This window comes from Muntiacus reevesi, chromosome 3 (assembly GCF_963930625.1).
Source record: "Muntiacus reevesi chromosome 3, mMunRee1.1, whole genome shotgun sequence".
Classification (NCBI taxonomy): domain Eukaryota; kingdom Metazoa; phylum Chordata; class Mammalia; order Artiodactyla; family Cervidae; genus Muntiacus; species Muntiacus reevesi.
The window spans coordinates 226,900,968-226,920,964 of record NC_089251.1 but is presented as its reverse complement, the minus strand read 5'-3'; the positions used below and the strand labels follow the sequence as shown (position 1 = coordinate 226,920,964).

The window sequence follows — 19,997 nt, the reverse complement described above, 5'->3', positions numbered from 1 at the left end:
GGCCAGAATTATAGTATCCTAGACCTTGAAAACTTTATTAGGGGAACTTAAAAGGAGTAATAGAATCCTTAGTGTTGAAAGCAGCAGCAGAGACCCCAACTTTGGCCTTGTTTTGATAGCCCTTGTTTTGCGGTACTTTATTTCTTGATCCCTTGATCTGCTAGAGGCCATATTGAAAATAAGACTGCTCTAATCTTCAGGGAAACTGTATTATAGAATGAAACATTTATTCTCTTACATTCAATAGACCCTGAACCTCTTACATTCAATATGGACTTAAGTCACTTGGCATTTTGATACTCATCAGGATTTACTTCCAGTGCATCTTAAGATCCCATCTTGTCCTGATTACGCCCATCTTGTCCAGTTACACATATGAATATGAGTTATACATACTCATCTGAAGGTATCTCCAACTTTTGAGGTCTATTTTTTTTAGTTCCTATCACTTGATATCAACTAAGTTTAATAGACATATTTCTATCCTAGTTTTCATATAACTGATGAAACTATAACAGATATAATCCTATCCTTCTATAGGGTAAGCTAGAAAATAAGCATAACAAAATTTTAAAGCCATTAGTAAAAGTCATCAGTTTTAACGTGTGGGGATCTTCTACTTCTCTTTTAAGATGAGCTTTTGGGCTTTGTATTTCATGAATAAACAATGTTGTTGTGTGGCCTTTATCAAATGATCAATAATTTTTTTAATTAGAAGACCATTATGCATGCATACCTGGCAGGATGAAAAATTACAACAAGAAATTTTCATCCTTTCCCCTGGGAATTTAAAATAAGGCTGGTAAGATGAAAGTGATACATACCAACAACAAAAGAAAAAATTTAAAAAACCCACAAACTCTACAGTGTGATATTTGCTAAGACAGGAATATGTGAATAATCAGAGAAAGCTGTGTGGAGGTGGTGATCCAGAGGAAATAAGTAGTGATAAACAGTAAAGACATTTTGTGGAGAGAGAGTGCTGGACAAAGGGACATACATGATGTGAGTCTGGAGTTTTAGGAGACAAAGAGAGTGAATGCTTCTTGTGATAAACCGTAATGGAAAAGAATGTGTATATGTGCATAACTGTGTAACTTTGCTATACAGCAGAATTTGGCACAACATTGTAAATCAACTATACTTTGATTAAAATAATTTAAAAAAAGAAAAATGAATGCTCTGGGTGCTGAGTTAGGCAGGCACTTATAAGAAACAAGTAGCAGGACCTTGAAAATCAGACAAAATAACTTTGATATGATGTCTCTCGTTGCCTAACACATCATAAGATTTTGGAGAGGAAAATAACTTGATAAAAGTAGAATCTGGAGAAATTTTGATGGACCATATGGTGGATTAAGACTAGAAAACATCATAATTTATAGAATACTATTTTAGTAATATAGACAAATCAGAAGGATGATGGAGACAAAGGAGAGGAAAAAAGGAATCTGAAGGTACTAAGTGTTTTAAAGTGTTAATGACATTTAGATATTGGAGACAAAGGTGAGAAAGGAAATATCCATGAGTTTGTGACAAAGTCCTGGTAGTCTGGGCGAACAGGGGTACAGGTGGTAACAGTGCATTAATGAAAAGAGAAATAGAATTGATATAATGGAAGAAACATTCAGATCAAGGCATTTGCACAGGTGTGAGATCAGTACAAGAGATTAATATTTGAGAGTCAAATAATTTTTAAAATGTGACAACTGCAGACATGAGAATGTATGAGGGACGCAGACGGTGGATGGCCAAGGGCAGAGTTCTGGAGGACACCTACTCTTAGGACACCTGGGTAGGGGCCAAGAGAAGACAGAACTAATGACCAGAGAAGTTGAAGGGGAACCTGGAAATACTATGTCATGTAAACCTAGGGAGAGGTTTCCAAGAAGGCATTTAATCACCAGATGTCTCCTCTGACCCATAAAAGGGAGAAATGAATGGTCACCTCCATGCCACTCTAATGCTATGGTCTTTGAACAATCAGAGTTGACCACATTTTTTTTTCATATATATCTCAATAGAAGACATAATAAAGAGGGACATATAATAATGAAGTAGAGTCTTCCTTTTCTTGCCTCAGAAAGACTTGGCCGTTGAGATATGGCTTTTATTTTTGTGGTAGACCAAGTATTAGGTTACCAGCATGCCTATTAATACTGTTGTCAGCACCACGGACATCTACAATTATTAGGCACAGAGCCCCAAGCAAGCTGTTGTCCACCAAACATGCCACTGGCTAAGCTTCTGGATTTTGAGCTAAGGGTTTGGTTTCAGAGACTCCCTCTCCTTGTGTCCCTCCTAACCCAACTTACCATGTTTTTCTAATTACCTAAGTAGAGACAAAATACTTTGCAAAAACTGAGAGTCTTTAAGTTGATCCAGAGTACCGCATTCTAACTAGACAGAATTCTGAGCAAAGGTTCTTGAGAAACTAGGACTTCTAGATCCAGATTCTCAGAAAACTCTTGACAGGATGTCATACTTAATAAGCATTCCTCCTAGTAGACTGTTGCTTTCTCCTTAAGGGCTTAGCCAGTCACAGAAAATACAGGTTGCCCTATGCCTAAAGTAAGTCTTCTCTTATTTTAAAAGAAAGTAAGCCATGGAATTATTAATACTACAAATACATTTTAAAATCTGTCTTTTGTGTCCCAATTGATTTAATTTGTGAAGGCATTTGTTATAGGCATTAGGTAGATATTATTAGAATAAGATATAGTTAGATTATGGCCCAATGGGTAAAGAATCCGCCTGCAATGCAGGAGACATGGGTTTGATCCCTGGGCCATGAAGGACCCCTGGAGAAGGAAATGGCAACCCACTCCAGTATTTTTGCCTAAAAATTTCCCATGGACAGAGGAGCCTGGCAGGCTATAGACCATGTGTCTCAAAGAATTGGACACATCTTAGTGACTAAGCATACACACAGACTTGGTTAAAGTATGAAGAAGATGATTGTGACTTTGGAACTATACGACCTCATTATAAAAAAAAAGATACAGCCACATGGAAGGAGAAATCACTTGTAGAAGTCTCATGGCTGAGTAGTAGAAGAATTGGGAGGAGAATTCTGCTCTTCAAACCTCCCCCGATGGCCTCAGTGTGTAAAACACACACTCAGAAGTCAATTATTGAACCTTGCTCCAGTCAGGTACTGGACAGGGAACAGGGTTCCCAAATGAGAGGCTGTGTTTTCTGCCATGCCAGAGCTCACTGTCCAAGGAGGGACAGACATGTAAACAACCAGGTACAGCGTTGTCTGATTTTTTTTTTAAAGGAGGGTAAGGGTAGTGGAGTGAGATCCCTGGAGAAGGTCATCAAGGCAAGAAAGACTCAAGAAGGGAAAATTGTGCCTGTCTTGGGACGTGGAGAATGAGTAGCAGTTGGCAGGCAGATGGGGAGAGGGTGGAGTTGGGGCTTCCAGGGAAAGGAAACAGTAGGTCTGAGGTTCAGTGAAAGGACTTCATGTGTCTGGGGATCTGTGGATAGTTCTTATTGTTGGAGGTAGGGGTCAAGACTGATGGAAGAAAAAGAGGAGTCAGTAGTGAAGGAAAAAAAAAAAGCAGGAGCCAAAGGGATGCATAATGAATAGACATGGTGAGAGAGCTGTTGAAGCTGTAACAAAAAAAAAGGCGGGGGGGGTAACTGACAGAGGGAAAATTCAGGGCTATCAAAGGGAGCAGCTCCCTGAGTGCAGGACTTGAGCTCTGCCAGGGGTGCTCCCTCCAAACCATGCAGCCAGTGAAAGAAGCTGTCTCTCCCACCTCTGCACCTTCTTCTAGTGTCCTTTTTAACCCTGCTTATCTGGAGGATGGCATGGCAACCCACTCTAGTATTCTTGCCTGGAGAATCCCCATGGACAGAGGAGCCTGGTGGGCTGTAGTCCATGGGGTCACAAAGTCGGACACGACTGAGCAACTCGGCAGCAGCAGCATGGTGTTATCCTGACAGAATCCATAGAGTTGTGTGATTTTCCTCAGCAGCGCTCAGTATCCTGGGTATCAAGGACAGCCGAGGTGTGTGGTTGACTTGATCCAGAGTGTGGACAGTTTGTGTGCGCAGGTGTGATATAAAGACAAGAGAATGGGAGTTGAGGATGCTGGTTAAGAGAATAATATTACCTGTAACCATGGTGTGGAAACGAATGGAAGGCCAATAATCTTAGAGAAGGAAGACTCAAAGAAATTGAAATCACTAGTAAAGCTGAGAGTAAGGATAAATTCATCCAAAAGGATAAATTATGGTACACTGAAACGTAAGATTTCAAATAAAGGGGAAAACAGTCTTTTCTTTTTTAATGCCAAGTAAATGGAATGTGGAAAATGGATTCATGAGCATTCCTGTCTTTTATTTTGTCAGATTGCCTACAAAAAAGGTCTTGCTGAACAGCAGACTCAATTCACATCTCTGCCAGATCCTCCAGATATAGAATTTGCCAAGAAAGTAACTAATCAAGTGAGCAAGGTAAGTAAATAGGGCTGAGACACTGTCTCCCTTGAAAACTACTGAATAATCCAACCATCAGAGAAAGTAATTAAGATAAACCTAAAAATGCAACACAAACACTAGGAGTATTTTTGCTTATGACTTTGAAAACTCTACAACACATCCATTAACACCATGGAACCATGTTAATAAATACTTGGTCAGCTGGATGACTCAGTGATTGATAGATGAGAAAGTGTGTTTTGAGAACAGAATCCACATCCTGATGTCCTTTCACATTCTGACTTATGAGAAGGATATTAACAGAGTAACCAAGTAACCGCAGATTTCCACAAAGAATCTGATTGTTTTAATTCAGTACAGACCCTGTAGAGTTTTATGCTCAGAATCAGACTTGGAGAAAATAAGAATGAACGAGTGGTCTCTCAGAGGCAGCTTGGTTAGACAGCTCTGAGCACTGCACCTCATAATTTCCTAGGCCTGGCAGACAGCTTAGTCTGTCTATATTTAGTCTTGTAAACTAGCTCTGAGGAATGCAGCCCTGACAGGGAATGCAGAGAGACAGATGTTCAACTGATGAATAGGTCCATGCTAAATTCCTATTTTAATTTGGCCCAAATCAGGCCACTTTCTCTTGGGATACTACTGCTTTTAAATACTTTCCTTTGCCCTTTGTGGACTGTTAGTTTGGTCTGCTTGAGTTTTGATGGGATATCAAGATTTCTATCTTGTTTGGGGGAAGGTACGTCTTCAGTAAAGGAGAAGGAAGAAAATTATGGATGATGAAGTCGATTCAGCAATATTTTTTAGTGTCTGATATTGTAGATTACCTACTGGTGTGAAAAAGGACTATTTGGGGTAAAAGATCTAGTAAGTACAGTAAATTTTCACTGATAGGAATACCATGAGCCTGAAATTTTGCCCAGGCAGGGCTAAGCAGAAATTAACCAGAGCGAACTATTGACAAAGAGTTGGCCTCTTGCAAGTGTTGATATGGTAAATAAGATTGGAGAGAAGGACAATTTAATTCTTTTTTGGAAGAAAAATAAAAAATTGCTTTCAAGTATTCGTTTAGAAAGAAAAATCTAATTTAAATTTTATTAAAAGCATATTTTAAAAGAAATCTTACTAATGCAGCATTCTTCTACCTCATTTGAGTATACAGAGTGAGTACTTAAAAATTATTTTAAAAAATCTATTTTGAACTTCTCTATAACCAGTCTCCGCTAATGTAGGTTTGCTGGTTAGTTTAGAGCTGCACTTTTAACAGAGTAGCTACCAGTCACATGTGCCTATTGAGTACTTAAAATGTGAAGGCATGAATTCAGTCTATGTGGATGAAATACACCCTGGATCTTGGACACTTGTTGTGACAAAAGGAATGTAAAATAGTTCACTAATTATTTTATATTGATTATTGTGAACTGACACTATTTGGCATCTATTGTATAAAGTAAGATAATGTATTTTTATTAAACTTTTTATTTTGTATTGGGGTATGGCCAATTAACAATGTTATGACAATTTCAGGTGGAGAGCAAAGCGACTCAGTCATACATACACATGTTTCTATTCTCCCCCAAACTCTCCTCTCTTCAGGCTGCCACATAACATTAAGCAGAGTTCCATGTGCTATAAAGTAGATCTTTGCCAGTCATTAAAATTGATTTCCAACTTGTTCCTTTTTTATACTTTAAAGTATGGCTACTAGAAAATTTACCATGGTGGCTTGCATTATGTGGCTATTGGTTTGCAACATTCGGTTGGATGCAGAGACATTTATTGAGTACTTTGAAAGCATTGCTAGGGCTGGGTTGCTTTGTGCAATAACAGTATTAACCAAGGGAAGGCGGGCTGTGGATGAAGGTCATCAGATTATCCACCATGGTGATAAGTATTCACCCCAGTCTTACCTGGATTTCCAGGTCTTATAGCCTCCAGTTCACATGTTAACATGATGAACACATATCTGTAATGGTTATGTTGCTGTTCCGTTCTGTTTACCAGCCTGCCTTATCATACCTTTCAGAATCAATTCTCTCACCTATGTCTTTGCCCAGAGTCATCAAGTGCATGCCAGCACCTCCTCCTGGCTCAGAGCATTCTGTAGAGATGTTTAGGCAGGCAGGGCTGTGTGTGTCCACCATGTACGCTACAACTACTGCTGGTGGAGTTCTGTGAGCAACACTGAGCTTCTTGAAGTCCTTGAGCTTCTCTGCTTCCTTCTAGACTCACAATAAGAAAGATACAAGGTTTCAGGTTGGAATTTCCAGCTGATACTAGGTCTGCAATTGAAAGGAGAAATTGGGATCTAGAATGTCAACCTTTGAGAAGAAAGGATATAGGGCATTAGAGAGAGGGCCAGATTTCCTTAAACTTAAATTCACTGGGTCTGCATCTCTCTCACCCTTGGTACTTGTTCTTTAAAGGCATCCCAGAAAACCACTTTCTTTTTTTTTTTTTTTTTTTTAAGAGTATGAAGAGTATGGTGGGGGTATGCAAACACCTTGAGATCCACTGGTTATGTCTGTTGACACATTCTATTGACCAAGTTGGGGAAATTGCTCTAACCCATCTCTGACTTGTGTCCCAAACTTGGGGTTGGCTGGATTAATTACATTTCAAGAACATTCAAGCCAAAGTAGTCAAAACAATCATGGACTAGGTTCAGTTTAGTGTAGTCAAAAAAGCATTTGTGAGGTAACTTCTGCATGCTGCATTTTGTGTTAGATTTTGAGGATACAAAAAATGAAGAACATATAATTCCTCTCACCAAGGAGCTCACAGTATAGGATTCAGGTAGTGTGGTGTTTGGGAGTTAATATGGGGTAGCAGTTTAATTTTTTTATTGCTTGTCAGTTCTCATTAAAATTTCATTAAGTCCAAACCAGAAAGTCTTATTCATTGGCTTACAAGCCAAATTTTGTTGTAGCGCTGCTATTTGGATAACTAGGAGTTTCAATAAAGTTCAGAAATTAATGGCTAAGTTCATCTGGCATGAAAATCTGGGGTTGAGTGATTTTATTCTATCAATAACCATGAATTACAGAAGGAAGATGCTTCTGACTCTCTCTTCCCTCAAACACCAGGGACCATCTGTGAGTTCTTTGTGAACTAAGTCCTTAAACTCAACAAAGGGGAGATTGATACCTCTATCCGCTGCATCCAACTACTTTTTTGTGGGATAAGAAACACTATACTAGGAGATTTGAAGACATCTATTAAGCACCCAGGAAGGGCCTGATCGAGATATTTTTGAAAGCTGACCACTACCACTTAATTTGCTGCCTTATTTGTCAATTTTCAGATTTTGCTTGTCTTATTTTCTTTATTTTTTTCCATCCTAGCAAAAATACAAGGAAGACTATGAAAATAAAGTCAAAGGCAAATGGAGTGAGACACCTTGCTTTGAAATTGCAACCGCCAGAATGAACTCCAATAACATCAGTACAGTAAGTAGGAAGGGATGTCCATCCAAGCTGGATGTCCTTGGGTTGATAGGTTGATCCTTTCCTGTATGACATCTAGCTACTTGCTGCTCCTGAAATGTACCGGAACGTTTCAATCCAGACAACTCTTCCTGGGGGCAAGACCCGTGTAGGGTCCCTATTTAGAAAGAAATTCCACCATCTTTCCTTCCTTTTGCAAAGCATTGTTTTGATTGGGTTCCATTATTCTTGCCTCATTTTTTATTGGAACAATATGGTTTCATGGTGAGCACAGATGAAAGAGGCCCTTTTTGATTTGTTCTGTGTCTGGGTACTCAAACGGTACATTTGTGAAATTGATTAGTCTCTTCCCAGATCCCCTCCCTGGAAAACATAAAAAACCTCTTTTTCTTCTTTTTTGAGTTCTCTGCCTCTGGCCTTTGAGAGCTCCTTCTTTGAGGTTGTCTTCCAACCTATGATAACTGCTCCAAGTTTCTGTTAAGCTGCTAATGGCTTTAGTGATAGCACCATATTCTGTAACTGTAATCTGACCTGCAGAAGCTAAGAGGAGCATGGCTTTTGGTAATGTCTCCAAGTGGCCTCTATCCTCCCATATAAGACTTTGGCCTAGTTGTTCCCACAGCAGTTCTCCAGCATGTTTCATGTCTTACAGAAAAAATACCAGGAAGACTTTGAGAATATGAAAGACCAGATCTACTTCATGCAGACTGAAACCCCAGAGTACAAAGTGAATAAACAAGCTGGGGTGGCAGCTAGCAAGGTATGGGGACATTCTCTCATTGATCTTGATATAGTCTCAGTGTGAGGGAATTTCTTACAACTCTTGCTTTTTTATATAATGGGGGGGGGGAAGGTTCTCATGGGAACAATAAGAAAATATTTGGGGATTATAATAGGGTTACCAATTTTTTTTAAAAAAATTGCCATGTAGGAGAATTCACAATACTCAGCTACCATCTTCAGCATTTCATAGACTAAAGGACCTTTTGATACCCAGAAGTAGAAAGGACAAAAGAATTTCTCAAGAGAAGGCAACTGGCAGCGTTCTTTGAATACAGACACTCTCACCCTTGTAACTACCATTGTTTTTCTATTTTCTCATTAGTGAAAATCTAGTCACTGACAAGACACATGAATCCACGGATTTGCTCATATAGTCTATAGAATGACTTTGGTAACTAGTCTACTCCTAGGCATTCTAAAGGGGGCTTCCTTGGTGGCTCATGGGTAAAGAATCTGCCTGCAATGAAGAAGATATGGGTTCGATCCCTGGGTCAGGAAGATCCCCTGGAGGAGGAAATGGCAACCCACTCCAGTATTCTTGCCCGGGAAATGCATGGACAGAGGAGCCTGGTGAACTACAAGGGGTCCCATGGGGTTGCAAAAGTGTTGGACACAGTTTAGTGACCAAACAGCAACAGGTGTTCTAAAGCTCTAGAAAGAGCAACAACTTCAAAGCCAATCAGATTTGATTATAAGCCTGGCGTTGGCTCTGCAGGAGGTGTGAAAGTAGGAAGATCATGTCACTCAGTAGACTATTTCAGGATCCAGGTGCAAGACGGTAATGTTTTGGACCAGGAGAGTAGCTACAAAAGTGATGAGAAGTATTTCAAAATTAGAGCTGACCTGATTTGCTAAAGAGTTGAATATGGGATATGAGAGAAAAGTTTGGTCTAAGCAACTAGATGGATAGGATTTCCCTTTGTCAAGGTAGGAAGATGGTGGAAGGAGTAGATAATTTCTTATTGAAGGGGAAACATGAGCTCAACTTCAGACCTGTAAATTTTGAGATGCCTTTGAGAAATGTAAATGTCAAGTAGGCAGTTGATTATATGAGTCTGCCATTTCAGGGGAGATATCTGGAAAGTTTGTATAAATTTGGGCATCAGTAGCATATGAATCATATTTAATGTCATAAGACTGGAGGCCATAAGGGAGTAAATGTAGAGAGAAAACTACAAGGATTGGACTCTGGAGTGCTTCCTTGTGAAGACATCAGTGAGATGGGGTAGAAGCAAAGTTAGGTAAGAGGAATGTCCTGGGAAGATGGTGAAAGGGGAAGGGAGTGAGTAATTGTGTCAAATGTTTCTTAAGTGGGTTTATCAATGAATGGTGTTTGGTGAACTTAGTAAGAGCAATTTGGTTGAGTGTTTAGAAAGGGTTTGTGAGTGAATGAAAAGAGAGAAATAGAAGAATATGAATGTACTTGACTCCTGAGAAGAAGAGAAAGGGGTAGTAGCTGATGGATAAATAGGTGAAGAGGGAATTTTTTAAGGTAAGAGACAAAAATGCCATATTTTAGGCTGATAGAAGAAAAATCAAGTGTAGAGGGAAAATGAAATCATATTGAGGAGGGGAGGGAGAGTGGCTGGAGCATTGTTCTAGAGTAGGAGAAAGGGGCAGGGACCTAGTGCTTAAGAGCAGGGGATGACTTTTCCTGAAATAGGAGAGGAAGTTGTGAATCCCAGATGCAGGTACAGGGATAGTAGGTCTGTGGAATTTCCTTTCTAGTTGCTTCCATTGGTCATGGAAATAGATAATTCTATAAGAGGTTGTCTACATCCTCCACTTCTGAAGAACATCCTCTGTGAGTCCCCCACGTGGGCTGTAGGGGTGGTACATCTGGTTCAGTTGTGTATCTCCCGCCCTTGGAGACTGAGCCGATTGTTTTCTGAGGTTCTTAAATATTGGCAGATTATCTAGGATTTCCTGAACATGTCTGTATTCCAAAATTACTTTGCTTGAAGAAATAAATGGCACTGGGGCTCATGGTCAAGGTTAGGATCAGTTTCTTTTTTTCTCATTCTTCCCTTTGGACATGCTCCCGGGGTGGGGGTGGGGTGCGGTTTGTGCCCTTACTTAAGCTTCTGTTGGAGCTGGAATTAAAGGTGAAAAGTAGGGAGGGCAGAGGAAAAGATGAGGCTGTCACCATTTATCTAGCCCCTACCCCTTCCTCCTCCTCCCACATGTACATTAAATATACATGTGCTCACACACATAGTCACAGATGAGGCATAAAAGGCTAGATTGATGATACTTCTAGATTTTTCTTTAAACATGTGTTGGCAGATAGGCAGCTGGAGGTTAAGAGCTGAATGAGGGTTCTGGAGCAGCAGGTATCCAGGACATGATGCACTCTCATTATTATGATGTATATCTTTCTTCTATTATTTCTGTCCCCCTCCCTCCCTCTCTGAGGGCAGGTACCGTGCATTACTGTTTCTTGAATCTGTCTCAGAACCAGGTGCATAATCAATGTCCTATGGATACTTTTGAATGAATAAATGATGGGAAGAAAAGATATCCTGAAAATGCATGCAGTTTCTCCACTGCTGTTACGAGTTACTATGAATATTTTGTTTACAAAATGTCAAGCTGCCAGTTTTCTGAAGAGAAAATTGATTCATGGAGCTATGTCATAATATGTGTAAAAGAGAATGAGAACAAAAGTAACAGAGAGAGTTACTTTATCACTTTATTTCACTCCCACAGGTAAAATACAAAGAAGACTATGAAAAGAATAAAGGAAAAGCAGATTATAATGTACTTCCTGCTTCAGAAAACCCACTGCTCAGGCAGCTGAAGGCGGCAGGAGATGCCCTGAGTGATGTAAGTATATTCTTGTCAAAAGTGCTTTTTTTTAAACCTGAACTACAAGAGGGATGAAATTTCTCTCCTTCTATAATGACTAAATGCAAATAGAACTTCGCAAATACTTGAAGGTTATGGGGTAGCAGTTTCCCTGGAGGTAACCATTAGCGTCTCTGGGTATGATATGTGTCAATTTGGGGAGCCTATGGACTAGTTCAGTGGGCAGGGAAATCCTCATTTCCTTGAAACTCCAGGCGCCTGTGCCTTAGTGTGGGCAAAGAGTACATTGTAGGAGTTTTGTAGTGGTTCTGATGGAGGCAGAAGGAGACTTTGAAAGGGAAGGACTAGGAGCCAGTTAGTGCCCTAACCTTGTGTTCTTCAAGCCTGCTGCTGGAGAGAAGGGAAATGTCCTGTATTTCACAACTTCTCTCCCTAACCTCCACCACTTTCTACTCAGGTCTTGACCCCAGAAACCATCATTTGCAGAGAGCAAAACTGAAAAGATGGCTCCCTCAGTCTTCACAGGAATTTCTAATAGTAGCATTAAGAGCTTGTCTAATCCACTATCTTTCCAATACACTAGATAAGTGAGAATGGGCCTGGCATTAGAAGACGCACAGCTCAAGGCCACTTTGATTATGTATATAAAGAGACTGAACATACTGTCAGTTGAGTGTTTCCCTTTTGATTAGGCAGTGTTAGGTTTCCCAGTATTTGAGATTATGTGTGGGTGACTTATCTTTGTCCCTTGAGTTAAATCAGCACCATAGACATGTGTACATGTGACTGAGGAGGGGTGGGGTGAGTGATGTGGCAGGTGAGAGGATAGAAATCAATCTGTTCAAATAGCTCTACTGGGAAATCAGTGCAAAGCACTGTTTCCTGAATGAAGGTCATCTTTATTGAATATAAAAACCCAAGTTCAAATCCATTTTGTTGAAAAAGACAACAATATAAAAATATTTAAAATGAACAGCACCAGTAGGTGTATGTATGACTGATTGCTTTTACTGTCCACCTAGAATTATCACAACATTGTTAATCAGCTATAGTCCAAGATAAAATAAAAGGTTAAATGAGCATGAAAAAATGACAATGATATGCTTTATCAGTTGGGTACTGTAAAATCCAATAATGGTTAGAGCTGAAGATAAGTCTAGCAGAGGAGAAGGGTTGGTAGACTGTATATACCTTATTTTTAAGATATACAGTCTGTTCATATAATAAGGAATTTTTCCTTGGTAGAAGGAAGAAGAGTGTGTATTTCCCTGTCTGCTAGGCTTTTTCCATGAAGGTTTGTCTTTTAAAAAATGAAAAATTTACTGTCGTTCAAAATGTTCCTGTTTCTCAGGGCATCATTAGTGAGGAAAGAGTATGTCAGTTAACAGGTAGAAAAAGCAGTAAGTCAGAAATACTCAAGCACCTCTGCAACTAAGGGTTTTGTCTGAGGCAATATATTGGTTTCTTAATTTTTTGGAGCATATTAAAAATTTAGGCTTTATAATGATTGCTAATAGAAAAGGTTTAAATCATTCATGACACCCCAATGTGTGATTGTTAGTTTTAAGACAGTTGACAGGTAATATCTTTTTTTCTTCTTCTTTTGTTTAGTGTGGAAAATACAAGTGCAATAATAATCAGCATGGGAGTGATAGGAACCCACTTTAATTGATTTTTTCTTTCCTTTAACAGAAACTATACAAAGAAAACTATGAAAAGACAAAGGCAAAGAGCATAAATTACTGTGAGACGCCCAAATTTAAGCTTGATACAGTTCTGCACAACTTCAGTAGTGATGTAAGACACCCCCCCCCCGCCCCAGTCATTCCCTCTGTGAAGGTGAAGACCCATCATTTTGCCAATAAACAAATGATATATGTTTTGTCTTTCAGACTAAATATAAAGATTCATACTTAAAGAATATTTTGGGACATTATGTAGGCAGCTATGAGGATCCGTATCATACACACTGCATGAAAGTTGCAGCTCAGAACAGTGATGTAAGTTCTAAGGCAGTTGTTTGACTTTCCAAATAGCACATTTTCAGGGCATGAGTAGAGTGGTCGCATCCTTATGTCTCATTTCTTTTTCTTGTAGAAAAACTACAAGGCAGAATTTGAAGAGGACAGAGGTAAAGGCTTCTTCCCCCAGACCATAACTCAAGAATATGAAGCGATCAAAAAACTAGATCAATGTAAAGATGTAAGTCTGTAGTATATACTATGAACATTATCAACCTCCACAGTATCTAGTGGTCAAGATATTTTTACAGTTTTGACACTTCTGCAAACAAATGTAAGCAGGAGACTGTAAGAAACACAATTTACTTTTTAATAGACATACTATTTTCCCTGTGGTCACCCATACGACTCAAGTGTTAATTCTAGCTCATTTTCCCAAAGAAAAATAATCAGGAATCTGAAGACATGGGACCGTTTCCTATATAGATGTAAGAGCATCCTCCCAAAAAACTACAGTCTAATTAGAAAAAAATGTGTTTTGTTTCCTACAAGTTTCTTTTCTTTGGGGGGATGGGGATATGCTAGCTTGGCCTGTAAGCCAGCTCAGATTTTGACAAGTGATACTACACTAAACCTGATTTCTTTTCTCCTACAGCACACATACAAAGTCCATCCAGATAAGACAAAATTCACTCAAGTTACTGACTCTCCTGTTCTGGTGCAAGCTCAAGTCAATTCCAAGCAGCTGAGTGATGTAAGTTCTCTTAAATATCCAAGAAATCCAGTTTTGAGGAATAATATAGCTCTGTACTTGAAATCCATTTATAAAAAAGCATTTTTATCCTTGTCACGTTTATTTTAAAAAGACTATGTAAGTTTTAATGAGTTTAACTTGTATACATTTGTAATCACCTAAAATAGTTAACTTGCATCTTCTTGGGTGGATAACAATTGCAATAAGAGTTGTAGAAGAGAAACTGAATGTAGCTTAATGCACTGGAGAGCACCTGAATTTGGGGGTCAGACAAAGGTGAAAGTGAAAGTGTTAGTCACTCAGTCGTGTCCAACTCTTTGCGACCCCGTGAACTGTAGCCTGCCAGGCTCCTCTGTCCATGGGATTCTCCAGGCAAGAATCCTGGAGTGGGTTGCCATTCCCTTCTCCAGGGGATCTTCCCAACCCAGGGATTGAACCCAGGTCTCCTGCATTGCAGGCAGATTCTTTACTGTCTGAGCCACCAGGGAAAACTGGATTCAAATTCTAGCTCTGTCTTTTATGACCTGCGGGCCTGGGGGCCTAGGCAAGCTGTTGAATCTCTCTATACCTCACAGTTCCCTTTGATAATATATGCTTGTTTTGAAGATGAAATGAAGGGAATATGTGTGTTGTACACATCCTGGCCCAGAGCAGGTATTCAGTACATGGGATTTCTCTCCCTTGTGCAAGTTTATTTTTGGGAAATGGAGTCTTTGAGATATGTTTTAACATATGAATTTTAAGTGTGAATTTTCAAATTTATGTTGAACTAAAAAAAAAGAAAATAAAAATAACTGGAGTAGATTTATGGCCAGAAATGAAAGCTTCAGTTAGAGTGTCCACAAACCATCATGCATGTGAGGGGACATAATCAGGCTTGTTAGAAAATATTCACCAGTGCGTGAGCAGTGACAGCCGAGAGGAAGAAAGGCTGACACTCAGAATCTACAGGACCAATTGTGATATTTAAGGAGGGGAGCTTGTGTGTATGAAAAGTGGCCCCCTTCCTCCATTAGGGTCTTCCCATGGTGCCAGATGTGATAATAGCATCAACGATCCACCATGCAGGTGCTGATAAGAAAGGTGGTTTACCCTCGCTCTGGATTTCTCTTTTGATCATGACAACTCTGTCAGTTGTTATTTAACAAAATGTATTTTACATTTTATGAAATGTACTCCACATGATTTTTTTCTTTTGTATTTTGTAACAATTCTTCTGAATAGAGAACTAATTTGCTTGTTGTTTCCCTCCCCCCTCCTCAGCTAAATTACAAAGCGAAACATGAAAACGAAAAGTTCAAGTGTCACATACCTCCAGATACACCTGCCTTTATCCAGCACAAAGTCAACGCCTATAACCTGAGCGATGTGAGTTTCTCATGCACTAGGCCTTCTGTTACACTGACAACTATGCTTTTACTTTTGAACTGCCTCGTTGAACAAATATTTCGGCGTTAAAGATGGGAATAAGGGTTAACATTTATATCATGTTCCCTCTGCCAGGGTAACTTTGAACTCCCCTTATAAAATGGGTGTAGCAATCTTATAGGTAGCTTCACACAATGAGACAATTTTAATATATTTGAGGCAACCCTCAAAATGTCACTGTTCATATATGTTTAATCTCAAATCTTAATGTTGGTTCTTTTAGCCATATATTCTTTTATATTATACTATAATTTTCTTTCAGGACCTGATATTTAAGATACAATTTGATTTCATTTATTTCTCAAGCCTATAATTTCGCTTATATCACACAAACAATACTCATTTCTACATGTAAGAGGACTTGCCCTGACAAAGATACAGGGTATTCAGAAGGCATAAGGCCAGGTATCCATTGCTATTTTTCATTTCCAAACTTAATTTTATAGAAAAGTCAAGTGACCCACGAGGATTTCAATTTTTTCAACAATTCTGTAAATAAGTACTAAAATTATCTAGCATCAGTGAATATAATGATTTGTAAAATAACCTTTTCAGAGAACTTTGACATCAAATGAAAATGGTACCTTTATATAATACTAAAGTAAGTTAACTATAGATTATTTGTGCTACTCTGTAAAATATTCAGTGTTAGGAATCAAATATTAGTATGATAACTAGAATGAAGTTAATGTAATGAAGTATTCTCATGGTGAGTAGAGAAGCTTAACCTTGGAGAACAAGAAGATTCATCTCAAGAATTGTCTAAAATGAATGATCTAAAATTTCTTAAACAATGAAAATGGTCTATTTTATATTGAGACAAACTATTGGGTATTGGGTTACCCTTTAGTCTATAAAGTGTGATAGCATGCATATCATTTTTGCCCACTCCTATGCTGAAATTTTTCTGTCCAGAATATTTATAAGCATGACTGGGAGAAGACCAAAGCTAAGAAGTTTGACATTAAGGTGGACGCCATTCCCCTGCTGGCAGCCAAAGCCAACACCAAGATCGCTAGTGATGTGAGTATGGCCCGGGCACTGGGCGGGGGGCCTCAGCGATGCTTCCTGATGAGTGGGATCTGACTCATGTGAGGTCCTTGCAGGTGATGTATAAGAAAGACTATGAGAAAGCCAAAGGGAAGATGATCGGAGCTCTCAGTATTAATGACGACCCCAAGATGCTGCACTCTTTGAAGACGGCCAAAAACCAGAGTGATGTGAGTGCTTTTGTGAACCTGTCTTTAGATGTGGCTGTACTTACTGTTTAGTATAAGCTTGGATGAGACATTAGCCTAATGAAATCTCAGATTCAGGATGACAAATCAAACATTAAAACCCAGTGGTAAAGAATGATTAACTTCCTCATTCTTATGATGTCTCTGTACTTTGAGACACCAGAGAGTATTGTAAAGCTTCCCTTAATCCCTTAATGTCTTCTGTTTTATTAGGAGGTAAATGTCACTAACAATACCATTTTCCTTATTGTTTTTTCTGGAAATGAGCTCAGTATCTCAGTATATCTAAACAGCTATTCATTCCATGCCATGACCTAACTCTAGGTACTTGACAAAAATATATACAGAAAAATGAAAGACAAGAAGTGAGAAAACCAGGCTACAGACAAAGGAGGGAAAACTCAGTGAAGCTTAAGTATTTTATTTTAAGAATTTTATAAAATACTCATCTCATATTAAAGACTTAAAATATTTTATTAAAAATAATTTTTTTTACAAAAATTGCTTTTCTAATTCATAGCAAAGAAGAAATATTACCTATTCTATGTCACTTATAAATATCACTGTCTTTATTGAGGATATTTTTTGGATTTCCTTATGGAAGAATTAAAAGAGAATGTGAAGTACTACATGATGTACTCAATAACACAGAAAAGTCATATTTTGTATATCACTGTTATAAAGTGAAATTTAGGTTTTAATGATAAAAGTCAGCTTCCAGAGGTATTGTAAGATGTGTTTTCGTCAAGTACTGAATGGAATACTTTTCTACAACTGTGCCTAAGTATTGAAACTCCACTTTATACCTCTTACAATATTTCATACCAATGCTTAAAGAATCATTTTCCTTCAAACACATTCAAGTGGGAAAAAGTATTTTAAGATAAAAAGTTGCTTAAACAGCAACATTGGTGAGCTGTGATTTATTCTGGCTGAGAAATATTAGGATAAGTACTGTGCATATATTTATGGTTACTGCAGACTAGATCATATAAGACAAGAGCCCCTACCATATTTATTTTGCTTTTCTGCTTTGTAGAAAATAAATGCTGAAGAAATACAAAAATTTCCATTCCAGTAAAGTATAGCAGTGACATGAATAGTTTCTATTCCATGAGATATATTATTCTATTTTCTTTGTTTAATTTTCTTTTTCCTTTGACAGAGATTATACAAGGAAAACTATGAGAAGACAAAGGCAAAGAGCATGAATTACTGCGAGACTCCTAAATATCAACTTGATACCCTGCTGAAGAACTTTAGCGAGGTTTGAAAGGCCACAGTTACCTCTCGGGTTTGAGGGCTCTCCTCCTGTCTGATAAATAACTGTCTATTTGAGTTTGAAAGCATATGTTTTCTTTTTCAGGCTAAATATAAAGATTCATATGTACAGAATGTTTTGGGGCATTATATAGGCAGTTTTGAGGACCCATATCAAGTACACTGCATGAGAGTTTCAGCTCAAAACAGTGATGTAAGTTTGAAGACAATTTTTCGTGCTTTTCAGTAACATTGTTGGGGACAATAGATATCATGATCTATTTTTGTTCTTTCTCATTACAGAAAAATTACAAAGCAGAATATGAAGAAGATAAAGGGAAATGCTATTTCCCTCAGACAATAACACAAGAGTACGAAGCAATCAAGAAGCTAGACAAGTGTAAAGATGTAAGTCAGCTGCCCTGAAGTTTTGAGATTGTGTTTGGCATTCTTGTGCCATCTAGTGGTCAATTCAGCAGTTTAAATGCTAGCATCTAATTGTTAGCAGATGTTAAATTTTATTTTTTGGATAGAATTGGGGAATATAAAAATTACTGTGAAGAAAATTATTTTTTTACAAAATGACTTCAGGTTTTATAAACCTTTATTCCACTAGTCTGTATATACATATATCTACACACACACACACACACGACTTTTGGGGAAAGAATGAACATGGTGATTTGTAAGAGATAGGTGTATATTTTACGTTATGGGCTGGCATGTGCCAGACACTGTCCTTGGTGCTGAGAAAGAATAGGGGACAAGTTGGGCTGCTTCTTGTTCAGTATGCATCTGAGAAGGAGAGACAGACGATAAACAGCCTAGAAACTAGAAGGATAGATCAGAAAACTAAACTGATGCTATAGGGTTAAAATAGAATGATGTGGGTGATGGAGACTGGATGAATACCATAGGTTGGGAGGTCAAGGAAGGTCTAAGGCAAAGACTGTGTAACCAAGATCCAGGGAAGAGCAGTGGGAACAACAGCCTGAGAAGAGACACACTCTCAGCATGTAAGGACTTGAAAGGATGAGGTAACTGACATATACCAGGGAACAGACAGCAATAAGAGGTAAAATGGTAGGAGATGAAGGAGGAAGGTGGATTCTGTAGGGGAGGGCAGGTAGGCCCACTTTATACTGAATCCGAGTCCAGTGGCGAGTCATTGTAAGGCTTCGGCAGGGGGAGGCTAATCTGGTTGCTGAATTGTGGCAGGGAAACCAGTTTGGAGGCAACTTCAGGAGAGAGGGAGGTAGAGAGGAAGTGAGAATGCATCAACCAAGTTTTCAAGAACAAAATGCAGTCTATTTTTGGCTGGAAACTTTGTACATGTTATTGTGTATATGAACAAGAATCTAAAGAAACATTATGAAATTTCATTAACAGACCTCTTCTTTTGTAGCATACCTACAAAGTTCATCCAGATAAGACCAAATTCACAGCTGTCACTGACACTCCTGTACTGTTGCAAGCCCAGCTCAACACAAAGCAGCTTAGTGATGTAAGTGCCCTGATTAATGCAAGTGTGGGTGACCCAGAATGCTTTGCTTATTAGACATCAGCATCTGCATATTTCACCTTCATGGGCTCATCTATTATTCCAATGTCACTTTTCAAGATATATTCAATAAAATGCAAATGAATCTGCTAGACTGAATTGTAACCTCAGGAAGAATGGTGTCAGACAATAGTAAGAATGACTAATAATTCTGCAATAACTCCTCGATTTTTAGTGGGAATTTGCTCATTAGGATCTCTCATATTCCAAAAATAATGCATACTAAAATTTCAAGGCAACTTACATGACAACAACAAAAACAGCTACTTGACAGGTAACAAGGCAAATTTTTCCCATTCCTGAGTT

General features: G+C 38.6%; 1 protein-coding gene across 17 annotated transcripts in view; it reads left to right on the top strand.

Moving 5' to 3' along the window:
• Window positions 1-19,997, top strand: part of NEB (nebulin) — a 204,397-nt gene that overhangs the window by 11,728 nt on the left and 172,672 nt on the right. For all 17 annotated transcript variants that reach the window (XM_065931527.1, XM_065931542.1, XM_065931541.1 and 14 more), the window contains exons 10-24: window positions 4,363-4,467; window positions 7,797-7,901; window positions 8,551-8,658; window positions 11,391-11,507; window positions 13,182-13,286; window positions 13,382-13,489; window positions 13,587-13,691; window positions 14,106-14,204; window positions 15,468-15,572; window positions 16,548-16,655; window positions 16,739-16,852; window positions 18,036-18,137; window positions 18,237-18,344; window positions 18,434-18,538; window positions 19,536-19,634. In XM_065931527.1, coding sequence (XP_065787599.1) covers window positions 4,363-4,467; window positions 7,797-7,901; window positions 8,551-8,658; window positions 11,391-11,507; window positions 13,182-13,286; window positions 13,382-13,489; window positions 13,587-13,691; window positions 14,106-14,204; window positions 15,468-15,572; window positions 16,548-16,655; window positions 16,739-16,852; window positions 18,036-18,137; window positions 18,237-18,344; window positions 18,434-18,538; window positions 19,536-19,634 — 1,593 coding nt within the window. The remainder of the gene's footprint in view (window positions 1-4,362; window positions 4,468-7,796; window positions 7,902-8,550; window positions 8,659-11,390; window positions 11,508-13,181; window positions 13,287-13,381; window positions 13,490-13,586; window positions 13,692-14,105; window positions 14,205-15,467; window positions 15,573-16,547; window positions 16,656-16,738; window positions 16,853-18,035; window positions 18,138-18,236; window positions 18,345-18,433; window positions 18,539-19,535; window positions 19,635-19,997) is intronic.